The sequence below is a fragment of the Entamoeba invadens genome, assembly GCF_000330505.1.
Source record: "Entamoeba invadens IP1 unplaced genomic scaffold scaff_1105074724605, whole genome shotgun sequence".
In the NCBI taxonomy this organism is placed as follows: Eukaryota; Evosea; order Mastigamoebida; family Endamoebidae; genus Entamoeba; species Entamoeba invadens.
Window position 1 is genome coordinate 56,132 of NW_004443753.1, and position 17,610 is coordinate 73,741.

The 17,610-nt window shown below is 27.4% G+C and overlaps 1 protein-coding gene across 1 annotated transcript; it reads right to left on the reverse strand.

Annotated features, from left to right (window-relative positions):
* Positions 1-5,554: 5,554 nt before the first annotated feature.
* EIN_497730 (hypothetical protein) lies at positions 5,555-6,436 on the reverse strand (the record flags this gene model as incomplete). The annotated part of the gene is made up of 1 exon (XM_004261326.1): positions 5,555-6,436. The coding sequence occupies one exon, from the start codon at positions 6,434-6,436 to the stop codon at positions 5,555-5,557; it is 882 nt and encodes a 293-aa protein (XP_004261374.1).
* Positions 6,437-17,610: the final 11,174 nt, after the last annotated feature.

The following is a 17,610-nucleotide window of genomic DNA, read 5'->3' on the forward strand; positions in this document are numbered from 1 at the left end:
AGACACCAATTGTTTCATTGCTACAATTACATCAAAGATAATACCATTCTTAATTCATATTCAGCAATTTCCACCCTCGTTCCATCAATTTCACAAGTCGTACTTTGCAATCAAGTTCTCTATTTCACAAACAAACCCGGTTATTCAGGAAGGCCCGCTTCCTTAACAGAAAAACAAAAGAATCACATGGTCGAATACATCGAAGAACAACAGACGAAAAAAAGACCAACTGATTTTTATGGTTTGGTAAGTTTGCTTGAAAGAGAGTTTAATATGTTTGTGCCACTTCATAAAATGTATTACTATGTTAACTCCGATGAAAGAATAAAAGTAGCGAACGCTGTTTGTATGGAAACTTCCAGACTTGACGTCGAGGAGAAAGTCATACGTAATTGGTTTGAACGACTCAAAATGTCAGTGAATGGTATTCCATGTGAATTTATATGGAATATGGATGAAAGTGGATTTCAAAGGTGGGTGGACAAAATAGATGGGAAAGTTGTTGTAATAAAAAGTGCAACAACAAATGATTGTGTAATTCCAACCGATCGTCGTGGAAACAAAATTACACTCATCGCAACTATTTGTATTGATGGGAGTTACTCAAAAGCAATGATTGTAATTTTTCGTTCAACGATAGATGTTGAGTTGTTTAAGTTTGGATGGTTTAATCAGGTTCTGTTTGAATACTCAGAAACCGCCTTTTTAAACACACAAATATTTCATAAATGGTTGGATTGTGTGTTCCTCACAGAACTCAGTTTAAAAAGAACAATATCAAATTACAATGGTGAAGCTGCATTGCTATTGGATGGGTATGGCTCACATATTGATGTACTTGCTGTGCAGAAGTTAAGCAAAGCTGGAGTAAAAGACGTGTTAGAACTTACACATACAAGTAATCTTTTACAAGTGTTGGATGTTTCAATTTCGGAAATCAAAAAAGAGAATTACATGGACAAGAAGCCCTCGTCGAGTCCGTTCTCTTAAACAGTTCAACCATGAGTAAACAAATACTATCTGTGTTGACATCTTGGCAAAAGACAACAATAAGATTTAACATCTCTAGAGCTTTTATTGCTTCTGGACTTATTCTTCGTGTTATTAAAAATACCCGTGATAAAAAGGATCCACTTTGTGTTTGTGAAGTCGTTCCAAGTTCGTCTATTCTTTTACAGGGGTTGTTATATTATTCTATTTTTGTAATTTTTTGTTTTCAAAATGCTGTTTTGGTAATATTTTATCTTTAATAAAAATTCATTTGAAACACACAAAAACGCAAAATTAATAAAATCAAATTATCGTGAAAGAGTTTAGTTACTTTTTTCATTTAAAACCCAATGGAATTCCAGTACGAGAAGTGCAAAATTATGATGAAAAACTTAAAACACTTTTAGGAATACAAGCCAACCCATTTTACATTTTGGATTTTCCAAAAAAGTTGATATCACAGAAAAAAACACAAAGAGTTTAAATAACATTCAAAATTTGGAACCCCTCCATTATCATTAAATATAACAAAAATTGGGAGTTTTAATACGTGTAAATCTTTTGGCAATCATTTAAGTATTTACTACAAATTAATGAAAAAGACTTCTAAAGGAAAAAAACAATTGGCAAAATTTGATCTCGTGTTAACTCCAACTCAAATTGTATCTTCTACTTTTAAAAAGAAAAAAAGCAGGGAAAGGATAAAAGAAACAACAGACATGAAAGAAAAAGAGCTTTATATACAAACATTCTTGTACCATTTACAAAAAATGGAAACATAAGTGAAACTGCTAAACAGTTCAAAGTGAGTAAAACAACGGTCTAAGGGATAAAAAAGACAAGAAAAAGGAATATCATTGAAAGGAGAAACAAGAGGTTGAAAACACGGTACAAATATTAAAGTTGACTATAACAGCATAACTATGCTTATAGACGTTCTTAAGTCTCATAAACAAATCACAATGAAAAAATTAACCAAAGATATAAATACCAAGCGAGAAATGTGGATGGATAAAGTGGCAGAAATTGGACCAAGTCTAGGAAAGAACCAAACAATTATTAACAAAATGTTACAACAAAAATCGTTATCAGTATGCACAGTTCATCGTATTGTTAAAAAGTTGGGTTGGACACTTAAAAACACTAAAAAGTCATTTTTGACAGAAATACCGAATATAGATTATTACAGAGAATGATATATGCGGAACACATCGAATTTGTTGTTAATTTTGAATTTGTTTTTTCTTATCTCGATGAAGTCGGCTTTTCTCTTAATCAACGAAGAACACAGGGTTAAAGTTTAAAACGTTTTGTTGTAGTGTTACTCATTCACATATAAGAGAACGAAATCTGACTGTTTTTACAATGATGGTCTCAGGAAAAAATAGTGTTTAGAATATCCAACAAAAGAGAAAATAAAAATTTGTGCAGAGAATGTGGTATTTAGGTAACTTTCCTCATTCCTTATAGTCTACAATTGAACGCAATTGAAAAGTGCTTTTTGGTTGAAAAAAGTTATTTGAACCAAGTGATGGTTGACAACACAACTTTTTTCAGAGCAATAAAAAGCACAACAAATTATAAACATTTTTTGTTGAACACTGCAGTTCCAAGAAAAATTGAAATGGATCTTTTTGTTGTAATTATAAACGCTTCTTTGTCTCGAGTGACTGAACAACATACAAATGATTTACATTTAAAAACTGGAGAGTGGGTTGACAGAGCCAGAGAATAAGTGTTTTTTGAAAACGATGACAAACCCAACAATAAAATTATCAGAGTTAAAGTACCAATGTGTAATAACAAAACAATACTTACCTTTGATAAAGATATTCATTCTGTGGCTACAGTAACATTCAAATCAAAAGATGATGCAATGGAAATACTAGAAAGAGGTATACAACATGATTCCGCTTTTATTTTATCGAATCCATTGAGTTATGAAATTGTGTCAAACGAACAACAATACAAATATGACAGAAATAAACAAGAAGAAGTTTATACTAATCAAAATGAAACAATTTTTAACAACAAACAAAATGAAATAACTAAAGAAAAAACAACAAATGAAAAGTTATCAAAATGTAAAGTTGTGGAAATTAGACCAACTTGTTTTACTAACCACAGAACTAGTGAAACATTTAATCGATTAAATGACATATTTTTCAATGACTTAATTAATCTTCCATCAAGAAATGATATTGAAGAAATTAAAAGTGTAATTTCCAATCAGATGTTGAACACTGAAATACTCGATCTTTATACATTATGGATCAAAATGAGAAATGATAAAATTTGGAGAAACAAAATATACATTTCTGATTGGCAAAATTGTTTTGGAGAACGATTGAGTGAAAATCGAATTAAAAATAAAATTGCAAAAATTGCAAATGAAAATGAATTTATTCTTCCACTTTACCACAACATACATTTTATGATGGTGGGAGTTTTTATAAAAAATGAAAGAGTTTCATTTGTTGGAAAATTTAACAATTTAATAGATTATGAATTATTTAAATGTGGTTGCATCTTTTGTACAAAGAGAATTTGAACTAAAAGGAGTTGATTTCGGAATTAATTCACCTATTGATATTGAAGTGCCTCAACAAAAAAAACTGAACATCTTGTGGCGTTTTTGTTTTGTGTTTTATTAAAACCATTTGTAAATATGGGCTTACAACAAAGGAACAAATACTTAATGTATTTAATTACACAAATGCAGTCAATTTTCGTCGAAATATATTAACAATTGTTGAACCTACTTTTTTCAATGAAGTTATTAATAAACTGTTTTCCAAAACTCTGTACCGTTTCCAAAATTTATATAAACCCTTTGTCCTAATTTCCCATTATTTACTATTTTTTATTTGTTTTATTTTTTATTTTCCTTTTTGTTGAACCAACAACAGTACACAGTTTAAAACCCTTAAAAACCAATACAGTTTCAATTATTGAACAAAAAATCGGGAAATCACCCAAATATTGGGTAAATCTTTCCCGATTTTCCAGGTTCGTTATTTGGTTTGTGTTTCATTTTGTGACTAAACTTCAGTAAAATTCTATCTTTCAAATAAACATAAGATAAACGTAATATAACGATAAACTAATGATGTGATGAAGGACATTATTGCATCAAATGATACAACACTTTAATTAATAATAAGTTTTTGTTTATTTCAACAATTAACAAAGTAATCGATAACATAAAACAAACATTTAAACAATCAAGGTTATTAATCAAAAGAGTCTTAAATGAAATAAACAGTTCAAAAATTAAAAAAACTTTTCAATTGTATAGCCTTAACCAATTTATCTTCTCTCAATGCTTGTTTTACTCGTTTATACTTTTTATTTTTATCCAGAACACGACTTGGTGATTCTGTAAACATGGACATTTAATTATAAAGTTGTGTTTTATGTTTTTGGCAAAATTTGGGTTATGGGAATCAAAATTTTGATCCCAAGTTTGTTTTTTATATTTTTCAAGTAAATTTTTGGTGCAAGATTTATTTGTCAAGTAAAATTTAAAAAAGTCATGTTCGTTATTTTGTTTTTTTCGAGTAAATATTTATAACAAAAAATGAGGGTTAAGCAAAGGAAAAATTATTTGGAAATTATTTGTCTAAAAAATCGGGGCATCCCAGTACAGAGTTTTGAAAAACAGTTTATAATAAATTAGTTTTGAATTTGTTATTATTTCTATCCCATAATTACCAATGCAAATAAAAAAAAGAAAAAATAACAACCCCTGTACAAGAATTAAATACAAAAGTAATATTGTTTAAGTGGTATAAAATATATACAAAGCAACTTATTTTACTTGAAAATAAAAATATATTAGTAAAAGTATTTTTACATTGATATATATTATATAAATAATAGTTTACAGACACACAAAGTCATATATACAGTTAATAGAATAAAAATTATGTTTTTATTTTTATTTTTAAATAACAAAAAATGACTTGAAATAATGTTGAAATTTGTTGCATTTTTGATTGAAGTACGCAAACATAACGCCAGAAATCCCGAAACAAATATTTTCAAGCCAATAAAATTTGAAGTATTTGGCGATGTACCTGGAGTTATTGAAAACATATTCACAATCAAGTACATTTCAACCACCTTGAATATCATTATTATATCATATATGGATTAATATATACAATACCAATAACAAACATGTTTACTTATTGTTATAATACATTCTATAACGCAGTTTGTTGTAGTTGAATTTAAAAAAAAAGATAACAGTTTGCTGATTTGTCTGTTTTTGCGCTTTTTTACATCTCCATAGTAAGTTCCGTTGTTTTTATTTAACATGTTGGTGTGATTGTTTCAACTTTTTTCAAAAAGAATAAAAAATTAAATTTGATTATATTTGAGATGTGAACAAAAAAACAGCGTTGGTGAAAAATATTATTGAAATATATCCTTGCAGACATTCGATTTTTTCAAATTATTATTTTTATTAATAATAATAATAATATAATAATATAACAACTTATAACTTAATTAAATTTATTAAAACAATAATAAACATTAAATAAAAGTAACAAATAAATTAATTTCGATGAATTACTGTATTTGATGGGAAACATCGAATTCCAATTGAAGTGACACTTGATGGTATTATAACACTGCTCAGACTACTACATTTATTGAAACACCAATCACCGATTAATGTTACACTGGATGTTATTGTAACACTGCTTAAACTACTGCATTCATTGAAACAACCACCACTAATTGATGTCACGCCTGATGGAATAATAACATCACTTAAACTACTGCATTTATTGAAACACCAATCACCGATTAATGTAACACTCAATGGTATTGTAATACTTGTCAATCTACTACATCCACTGAAACAACCTTCACCAATTGATTTAACATTTGATGGTATGTTGACACTACTTAAACTACTACATTTATAGAAACAATAATCACCAATTGATGTCACACTTGATGGTATTATAATACTGCTTAATTTACCACATTCGTAGAAACAACAATCACCAATCGATGTAACACCCAATGGTATGTTATTACCACTTTTCTTTCTATCATTTTGAGTGTAAGTAACATTTTTAAACTCAATGTTTCGACTTTTGTTTCTGTCAACAGTTTCAAAGTCAACATTGAACCACACGATGATTCGATATAACTCTTTCTTTAAAACACCTTCATTTTCACAATTTCCATTATCTCTGTTGATCATAAATCCATTGTTAAAGTTTTCATCTTTTACATCCCACAAATGAAGTGTCTCGATATTTGGGAAGTATCCAAGTGTTTTGGAATTTAGCGGAATTGGGTTGAAGTGGAACTTTTCCATATTACCATCAAACTTCTTGCACACCAACTCCAAGTTAATTAAGTCGTTGATAGTCTCGAAGTACTTCGAGACTATCATGATGTGATAACCAGAAAGTCCACTCATTTTGATATTCACAGTTATTCGGTTTTTAAATATTGAAAAATTCGTTTTTTGTTTACAATTATAATAAATTATCAAATTAAAGTCAATCACTGTTTTAAGCTATATATAAATATCGTAAAATATACTATTCTTAAACAGAAAATTATAAATTAAATATAATACATAATTTAAATGTTTAAAAATTATTTACAAAACAACACTGCAAATATTATTAATTGTATGTTTTTTGAAAGAAAATAATTTGTTAAAACTGTTACAGTAGGGAAAATTTAAATTAATTATAATTATTGTGTGACTTTCCAATATAAAAAATAAACATCTTCAAGTTCTAAAAATATACACAGAAACATGTTTTTATCTAAAATTGCAAGTTGATTTTTTTGAATTGTGATTGAATTAAAATTGAAACAGATTCAATCCCAAATTATTCAATTACTAAATATTAAAATCCAATTTATTTAACCTTTTAACCGTGTTAATCGTACCAACACTCTGTTTTTAAACAATTAATACATTTGTTTAAAATCACAATCATTGAAATAAAAACAAACAACAGGTAGGCAGTGATATATCACAGAAAAGTTCGCAAGTTGGTTCAGATTGTCAAAATAAACAATTTAGATTCAGATATATATTGTATTGATAATAATACAACGGCGCTGCTCCCGAGTGGCACTTGCTTTGTGATAATAATGGTTGTTTTTTTAAACAAACCCAGTTCAAGGAACTTTGATAAAAACACTCCCAAAGCTTCACCTTTCGTAATTATATTGTTAATAAATTAACCAATCTTTTCTAAAACTCAATTGGGTTTGATTTCTTATCCTTCGACTTTGCAAGTCGTTTTTCTTTGGTTTCTTTTCTTTCGACAGAAACCCTTTTGACTTTGGTTACTGGAGCTAATGTGGGAGTTTTTTCAAAATTTTGTTCACTTACTTGGCCTTCTCCTTTTCTACTCTGATAACACCAACCACATCGTCCGATGAGTTATAATTAGGGGTGTTTTCCTCTTCCATTCGCTTTGTAATTATTTTTGGAACAATAAATTCACCGACTTGATTGAAAGCTTTCACAACATTGTCGCCATTGGCAGTCACTTCCCAAGAATAGATCAGTTCATTAATTCTATCTTTTTCTTTGAGACAAACAAACTTTTTAGGCAGTTTTTGAACTCTAACGAGTCAAACGAAAGAATGTTCTTCATAGGCTTGGATCTTTCGGTTTCTTCTTCAATTTGGAATTTGTGTTGGTACATATTGTTTTTGTTACTCAAAAGCTTCTTTTGGATTCCAAATATTCCAAAATCTAATGGCTGTGTGAGATGTGATGAATGAGGGATAAGCTCAATCATTTCAATGTAATTTTCCTCAAACAAACGGGTGATTTCTGTGTCAAAATGGCCAGAAAAGCCATCAATCAACAAATAACTTTTTGTGTCTTTTCGTACACCAAGGAACTCTTTTTTCTTTGGATCTCGGCAATGAAGATCTTTTTAATCCATTCGATGTACAGCTCCTTGTTCAATCCATTGGGTTGGCTTCGAATAAGAGCTCTGCTCTTGTATGAGGCAACCAAAGATTGGTCCATGAGGACCCGTTTGCTGACAACCAATGGAACCAATCTGGTTCCATCACTGCAAATACAACACAAAAGAGATATGCGAGAAGCATCTCTTTGAACACCATTGTACACTGTTTCACCAGACTCAATGCAACAGTAAACAGTTTTGCTGGTAGCATCGACCCATTGGGAAAAGCCGACTTCATCCAAATTGAACACGAGTTCAGATCTTACACCATCAATTTTATTTTTTAACCTTTCCATCCATGCTTTGATGTCATCTTTTGAAAGGGCTGCTCTTTCGAGCTCCATGACTGGAGCAACTCTGGTTTCCACACCCAGTATTTTGGACATGATCTTGTGGAGCGCTTGGCTCTCTATTGCAATTCCATGATTCTTCAGAAGATAAAGACCAAGTTCTTCTGGTTTAACTGAAGTGTTTTGTTCGACGATTTGTTTCACTTTTTTGATTATATCATCCGATAAAATCCTTGTTTTTCCTTTTTCTAAGCATTTGCCTTCCTTCTTTTCTTTGTTATTTTTTGCTCTCTGACTTTCGACACTTCTTTTTTCTGTGTTCCAAATAACAATTCCAAACAAGTGGTCAATGAAACGTTTATTGGGGAAACACAACTACTCTTTCTTCTTTTCGAAATAATCCAAACAAAATTTAACTTCATCCCTGAAATCACAAAATTCTTGTTTGTTGACTATGTTTTAAAATTCTTGAAAAGCAATAAAGAGTTGAACGTTATCTTTAAGGTGATCTCTCAAATTGTTAGAATTGGCAACTATAGGCTTCATGATGTTCTTGCTACGTACTTTTTCTTCTCCCATTTTATAAACATATTTCTTTGTTATTTGTTTTGACATAAGTGATTGAGGTTTTATTTTTTTAGTTTTTATAGTTTGTGGGTTATTTATTATTGTTATATTAGATTGTTATTACTAATAATTGTAGGAATTTAAAATAAATAATATTTAATAAATATAATTATCATATTAATTTAAAAGAGAAAACAGCAAAAATAGAGCATTTTACTATGTATTAATAATATATTTAATAATAATAATAATAATAATAATAATTACAATATGGTTAAATTAATAACTTGATTAATAATAAATATGTTTTTATTTGTTTCATAAATTGGTCTATTAATGACTATTATGACGGGTTTTGTATGTATTAAACCCCGAAATAATAGATGTTATTTACCAATTTTATCTACTTTTTTAACCATTAACTATGAACATGTTGTTCTTTTCTTGACTGTTTTGTTTGTGTTATCCGATGTTTTTTAACCACAATCCGCTATTTGCCACAATTTATAAACTCTTTGTTATTTATCGATGGACAAATAAAACCGCTGGTCGACCATTTTAAATAAATTTACTGGATTATTTTCCCAACAAATTATTTTTGCGTAAAAAGTTTTAAAAACAATGATTTTGAAAATAACAAAAAGGAGCAAATGTGAAGTAATAATACCATTTGGAATGAAAATAGAGTTATTAAACACTATTTTCACCATTTTAAAAGAAATGCGCTCTGTTTTGCTTGAAAAGTTTGATTTCAAAAACACTCTCAAATAAGTGAACAATGGCAGTGAAACAATGTTGTGTTAAAACAAGAGTGTTCCCTTCAATAACGGAGAACACTTTAAAAATAACAGATCTGTTTTTCAATTGCAAAAATAAAATTTCCAAAAGTTGAGGTATTGGTGTTATAAGGTGTGGAAAAAAATACAGTGTTCATCATCATGTCACTTTTAAGAAAATGTGATTTGGAACACTTATTGATGGTATTTGGAATACCGTTTGTTCAACGACATCAATGTGCGAGTGTTAAGTAATGTAGTTATCATAAGCAAAAATTCTACTAAACAACTTGATAAATCACAGAAGGGGATGTTGAACAAAGATGCACTAAGAGGGATTTGAAAAAAATGTTATTCAGAAAAATAATTTTGTTATTTGAAAAACAGCAAAAAACTAAAATAAAATAAAAACATTTTTTTGTCGTCATACGAACATTCCATTTATTTTTAGACAGATTTTTTTCACTTTTTCAAAACAAAACAATTCACTCTCAGCAATTCACATATTTCCTTTACCACTGTTTTAAACTATCAGAAAAAATAAAAGAGCTTTTCTAAAGTGTTAAGGTCAATGTTGGTGGTAAACCTAGTTTTTGTGACTAAAATCGAGGAAATAGGGAAAATGAAAACTATACCAGAAATTATTATCAAATTAAAAATTGACTTTTTTTCAGTCCCAGTGGTTTTATACGCAGACTATAAATTGTTGTTTTTGCTTTTTTTATTATTTTAATAATTTGTAGTTCGATCAATACCTATTGTATATTTACAACTGTTTTATTTTTTATTATATTTCGACACCATTTCATTATTAAATACTAATTCAAAAAATTGGTCAAATTGGTGTGGTGATTATTATTAATACTTCATATATTATTTACATTTAATTTGATTGTTGATTAAATTTTTTATATGTTAAAAATTACATCTGATAATTTTATTGGTAATTGACATTTTAAAAATGTGTTATAAATCATATCAAAAGTTCATATTGAACAATGTCACCGTTAAACGTTTTATATTATGACCATATAGTATTGAAATACAGTCGTTTAATTGAACAAGAATACATTTTGATAAAAATATTGAAAAATGTTCACAACTTTTTTGGTGTATCAAGATAATTATTAAATTTTGTTGATATTTTCCTGATTTATCAAGTGACACAATTATTTATTTATTGATATGTGATTTCTTCTTGGTAAAAAATGGTTTGATATGCGTAACCAAATAAATCAACAATTTTAAATAAAAGCTAAAAAAGCGATGTAATGAAAAAATATAAAATCACTCCAGTTGCATTTATTACAAAAAAATAAAAAAGTTGGACAAGATAATCCAACAAAAACCTTATTTCAACCAAAACAAAGCACAAAAACAGTTGAAAGTTTTTACAATAAAAAGAACAAAAAATATTTTTTTGTTTCGTAACGGTTCTATTTACCGTAACGACTTTGTAGCTCACCTATATGTTACAAACAAATTTTTAAAAATAAAAGCTGGGTCGATTTCATATTAACACGGATTTGAATAAAACAACAAATTAAACAGTAAAAAAACATAATAAATAGAAAACTTAAAAACAATAAACTTAAAATTGTAACACTTTAACACTGATGACATTTAAAAAAGAAAAGAAGAACGTTTCAATAATTGTTTTTAATTTTATTTTTTTCGATTTAAATTTATTTCCAACTTATACTCAAACATCTTTAATTGTAGACAAATAACAATTCAAATAACAAAAACATTCATTTGATCACAAACATTATTCAAGCACGTTTTGCAAACCACAATCACCATGTGAATGCTCACTACGAACAAATTCTAAAAAATGAACAAATAATTTTGGTACTTTTTCGACAAACACTTTTCTTTTTTTAGTAACTCAAAAACAACAAAGAATTAATATATAATGTTCATTTTTTAAACGTATATTTGTTTCAATGATAGTTCACTTGGAAAAAAATTACCTTAACTGGAAAAGTTCAAATAAATAGTTTATGTTAATAGTTTAAAAACTAAATGAATTAGTAAGTAGTTGGTTAAACTAGAAAAAAATATAATGGTTAAATAGAATAATATTAAAACTATCATAAATCCTTTTATTGTATGAAAATGTTAAATATTAAAGATTTAAACTACGACACTTGTTAAGTGTTATTATTTGTTTTTACGTGTTTTTGAAAACAAACACATCAAAACATACACCATTTCACAAGTAAACGTTCTTGTTTTTTTTTATTGCAAAATTTGACAGATCAGAGGTATTTTTTATCATGGTATAAATACTGTGTTTTACTATAAATTAAAAAAATATTTATATACTATAGGCGATAAATAGAAAATGAGAAAATATTATTGAAATAACATTATGAGCTGAAACTGTTGAAAAGAACACTCATATATCTCAAAAAAAAGATTAATACGAAATGATACTAAAAGGATACGTCAAAAGTATCAAAAGAGTCAAAAAAATGAATTTGACAAATAATGAAATAAATGCAACATTTTGAAAACAATGTGTCTAAAATAAAACAGATTTGATAACTTTTGAACAAGCTGCAACGAATTACAAACAGTCAACAAGTGCGTTTGTAAAAAAGTCGACTGTGTGTTTGAAGTAAAATGTTTTTTCATAATGTGAGATGCCAGTCATCAAGCACCTACAAGTGCGCCTTTAAGACTTTATAAAACAGAACAACGCTGTATGTATTCTTAATGATTGCCTCTGTCGATTGTCCACTTTCGTCGTGTCCAACGTAATCAAATGGTGCTTCAATCAGTCATGAAACGCCGTGCGACTCCATGTATTCACTCGTATTGATTCTGACTTTATTTTTCTCGTTGTCAAAAAGCTTATTTGCAAATGTTTTTGCAATTTCTGTCTTGCCAACACCACTTGGCCCAAAAAAACATGAATGACTTAATTGCAAAAAAACTTCAAGTCTGCGCAATCTCAAGTTCTCTTATTATCTCAGCCTTGTGTTTCATGTCTTCACTTTTCCGTGTAAGCACTTTGAGTTTTTCGCTCCCACACAAGCTGAGCCAATGATTGTCAATAAAGAGTGGTTCTCATACTTCTTTCTGATGCCTTTCAAGATTTCATTGTATCCATTTTGCTCGGCGACATAGACAATATAGAATCGCCTCTCAGATTCAAGGTTTCTTTCGAATGCACCACGACTTACTTAATGACAACATTGGTGTCGTATGTTGTCATGAAGTAACACTTTCTTGTTGCACCGGCACCCAAAACAGTGTGATTATAATTATAAAAAATGAATTATATTTCCTTCTCTTTCACCTCATTAGAAACAGCCTTTAGTTTTAAATCAAAATGTATTGCTACTAGCAATCAGCGCACCCATATCAATTGCAATGACTCTTCACTGCAAGTTTGAAGGAACAATCCTTTTACTATTCGCTTCACCAAACTTTCACAACAACTCCTGTATTACCAACACTGGGCTCATTAATCGAGATGAAGGTGTAATTTGTGGTAAAATTGAATGATTTGCCATTGAATGAGCAACTTGTTCGTGAAAAAAATCACCGCCCAACAAACCAAAGTCAAGGAGAAAAAAACATGCAGATAAACTCGGAGAAGTGATGGTAAACTAAATAATATTTGGTAATTTTAAAAAACAAGTTGAGAAGTTTGTTAACTTGTTGACTGCTCATAAGTAGTTATAGTAGGTCACCTCTCTCGAACTCGCAAAAATAGCATACTATGAAAATCACTTTATTAGGGTTTTTTTAACTTTTTGGACCCCCTTTTTTAACACAGTGTTATCCTACAGCTATTTTTCAATTTCAAAACCTTCGAAACCCCCAAAGGATGAAACAGTTTTTATTATTGATTTCCCTGGTTTTTGAGAAAAATTTCTTCAAAAATCGCAAAGGATTAACCTTCATTTATATGGGTTTTTACGACCTTCTTTTTCAAGGTCGAATGACATAAAATTGCCTAAAATTTGCTCATTTTACACTAAAATGTTGTTTATTTTAAAATTTATATAAAAATAAAAATTTGAGAAAATATATGTTAAAATAAATATAAATTAGTATTTTGAAAATAATTTTTAAAAACTAATTTAAAAACTAAGTTCGAGAGAAGTGACCCAGTATAGTTTTGAAAATAATTTAAAAAATAAATTTTGAACAAGACTAGAACATAAACTAACATAATAAGGAGAACCGAAACGAAGTGAGGTTCCACGAACAATATATATATATAAAATATTTAATTTCGAGGTCGAGAATTTCCGACCTTTGACTTTATAGTTTAAAATAAATTAGAAATGAGTTTTAGAGAAGGAATTGATATTAAACAAAAACAAATTAAAGAACATTAAACAAGAAGATTGCGACATAGAGAACAACTTGTAAATCAAAAACGTAATAAATTATTTATGGAGAACATACCTTTTAATAATTTAACAATTGATTATCCATTTAAGAGTTTAGATAAATATGAATCTATATTGAAAAAAGATATCAATAAGAAACAAATAATTAGTCAAGACTTCAATCCGAAAACCATGAATAAACTTTATTCAAGACTTTATTACTCTCCATATTTTAATAGTTATGAAGTCGATTTAGCTTTCTTTGATTCCAGAAACAGCACCAAACAAAATATCTACATGTTCATTATTAATATTAACACAAAATATTTATATGTATTTTCACTTTATAATAAAAACAATGACAGTTTAATAATGCCTTTTAATACTTTACTTAATGTTGGAGTCGTTTTTGATAACATACGTTTTGATGGTGAATCTGCATTGAATAGCACTTATATGTCAAATTATTTCAATAAATTGAATATAAGAACATATTCATCTTCATCCAAACATATTAATAAAAACAGAGTTGTAGATCGAGTTATCAGAACAATTAGAACTGCTTATGATAATACAATGTCAAGATATGTAAACAAAAATCAGGATATACTTATTCAAGATATTGTTACTTACTTTATTTTTTCAAAACATAATAAAACTGGTTATCGACCTATTGATATGCAATACATACCTAATTACAACAATATGTATAAATGCTATCAACTTGAATATGATTATATTAAACAAATGGTTAAGAAGAATGATGAAATATTATATAAACAATTTGAAAATGGATTTTTATCTTATATATATGGAGACAAGTTAATAATATATTTGGATAATAGCAAAGACAATACTTTCAGAAAGACAAGAAACTATTTTAGTACTAAAGCAACAATGATAAGATATGATCATGGTAACATAGTATGTAAACTTGATGATAATGATAAATTTGTAACGATTCCATGTTATTTTGCACTTCGTGATTACATATAATTTTATATTAATAATACAATCTACGCGAAGCTTATTTACAATTTGTTATTTATGTATATGTATATTTTTGTTTTATAAAATGAGAAAATTATACATGAATTTACATAATAATAATTGCAAAGTAATAAATTCATATCAATTTGAGGTTGAATTACCAATTGAATTTGTTTCTTCTACTAATAATAATAAATGTGTTAATACAATTGCTACTAGATTTTATAATTCATCAGGTCAGATTGATTGTGGTAATATTTTAAGAAGTGATTTGAATACTAGTAATGATTATCCTTCACAAGATGGTTTTATAATTTTTGCTAACAGTGATAATCAAAAATCATTTGAAATCAAAGACAATAAACAAAAAATAAAAATATGGTTTACTGATTACAAAAATAATATAATCAATATTGATTCTGATTATTATTTTAAATAACAGTTAGAATTAATGTTTTAAACACTATGTATTCTTGGTGTTATATTTGTTGTTAATATTTTTTGTTCTTTTAATTTGAATAATCTCTTTTTAAACAAATATGAAAATATTTTTAATATTGTAATAAATATTATCAGAAATATAAATGATAATAATGATGCTAATTCTACTATTTTTTCTAATTCAACCATTTAGTGTTTTGAAAAAAATGACTTACCATAAATCATTTCTAGAATTATAATTATTATAAGCAACACTTGATTCACAAATATCATAAATTGTAGTTGTAGTAGTTCTTCCTAATAAATTAATAATATATGTTTTATAATCAATAAAATTAGATACAGCTTTGGATGACATATATATTTTTAGTGAAGAACCTTGACATATTTCTGTAATAGATGATGTATTTGTTATTTGTAAATTTGGTTCTATTAGATACATTCCATTATTATATATATTTATATTACTCCACATTAAATTTGGATTACTTCCTGAATAACTAATACCAGGATAAAATAAATTATTAAGATTACAATATAAATAAACACATATTGGTTTAGTTGTTACATATATTATGTTACTATTTGATGTAAAATTCTTTGGTAAATATAAACTGAAATAATTAAAACAATAATATCCATCACCCCATAAATAACTAACTGTATCTGGTATTATTATTGGATGTTGATTTACATTAAATAGATTTTGTACTGTTGTATATACTATTCCATTTAACATACTTCCACCACTAAATTGTTCAATAACTTTATAAATTTCATTATTAATAATTACATATGGAACTACTTTTACTATTCTATTTGTTGATAAGAATTCTGTAACATTATCAATTTTTATTCTAAAATATGCAGTTTTATCAGTTTCTGATTTAATAGAATAAGTAACATTTTTATATGTCGTCACATCTTGTGAAATTATATTTGGATATGGATATATTATTTTTGGAATTGGTATTGAAGCTATTTTTGTATCTGTGTACGCATTACATGAAGAACCAATATTGTCGCTGTAAGAGTTACACGCTGATGCAATCATATCAGAATATGTATTACATACTAATGCTACATTATCACTATAACTTTTAGATTTATTATAATATGTTAATATTTCAGAATTTACATAATCAGTAGAAAAAATATCTTTTGTATTTATACTTACTGTTCCATCTATGCTTGTAATTTTATCAGTTTTAATTTCATTAGATGTTATTGTAGAAGGATTAAAATATGATGTGCAAAAAACACTATTTTTACTTTTATCTTGATAAGCTGTTGAAAATACTTCCATTTTTATAAATTAAAAAAAATGCTTAGACTTCTTTAGAAGTCGTTCCATTTATTACTAAAAATATGATAAAAATAATAAAATAAATTAGTATATAGTTTTGTTTAATTAATATCAACAGTTTCCATTTCAGCTTTTGGTTTTACTTGTGCTATCTTTTTCATAAACTTTTGATCAGCTATTTTTTCAGCTTCTTTAATTGTGTTTTCATCTGGAGCTCTTCCTTGTCTAATTAATTTAATAAGTTCACTTCTAGCCTTTCTATCATGAATATCATTTATTTTCTCTATACCACTATTATAATTTAATCTTTCAATATTCATATTTTCTTTAATTATTTTGTGTAAAGTTATCATAAAGTCGTCATATTCTTTTTTACTAATCGTATTTCCAATTAAACCATTTACTACAGATGCTAAAGGTTGAATAAAACCTTTGTTTTTAGCTAATTCTAAAATAGCTTTTACAGCAGCATAATAATTTTGTTTAAAAATGGAATCAGATCTTATAATTCTAAATTTAATTTTCATATCTCCAGAAAGTAAATTAGGATCAATTAATAAATCATCTACAATTCTTTTTTTTAAATACATCAACTGCCAATGTCAAAAGTTTTCCAGTTGTAAAATATGGATATAATGCTTCTTTGATCATATCATCTAATCTAGGTTTAGCTGTTTTAAATTTCGATAATTGAGCAAATCCTAACTTAGATTGAGCATCATTTTTCAAATACGAATTATAAGATTTTATTTTTCTTTCATCTCTATTAGTATTATGATAATAATCTGTATAATATGGTTCATGAGATGGTTTTTTTGGATCAACATAATATTGATTAAAAGCGTAAACTCTACCTTTATCATCATAAGCAATATAATCATTAACACCATCTCCATCAACATCGAATTGAGTATTTTTTTAAAT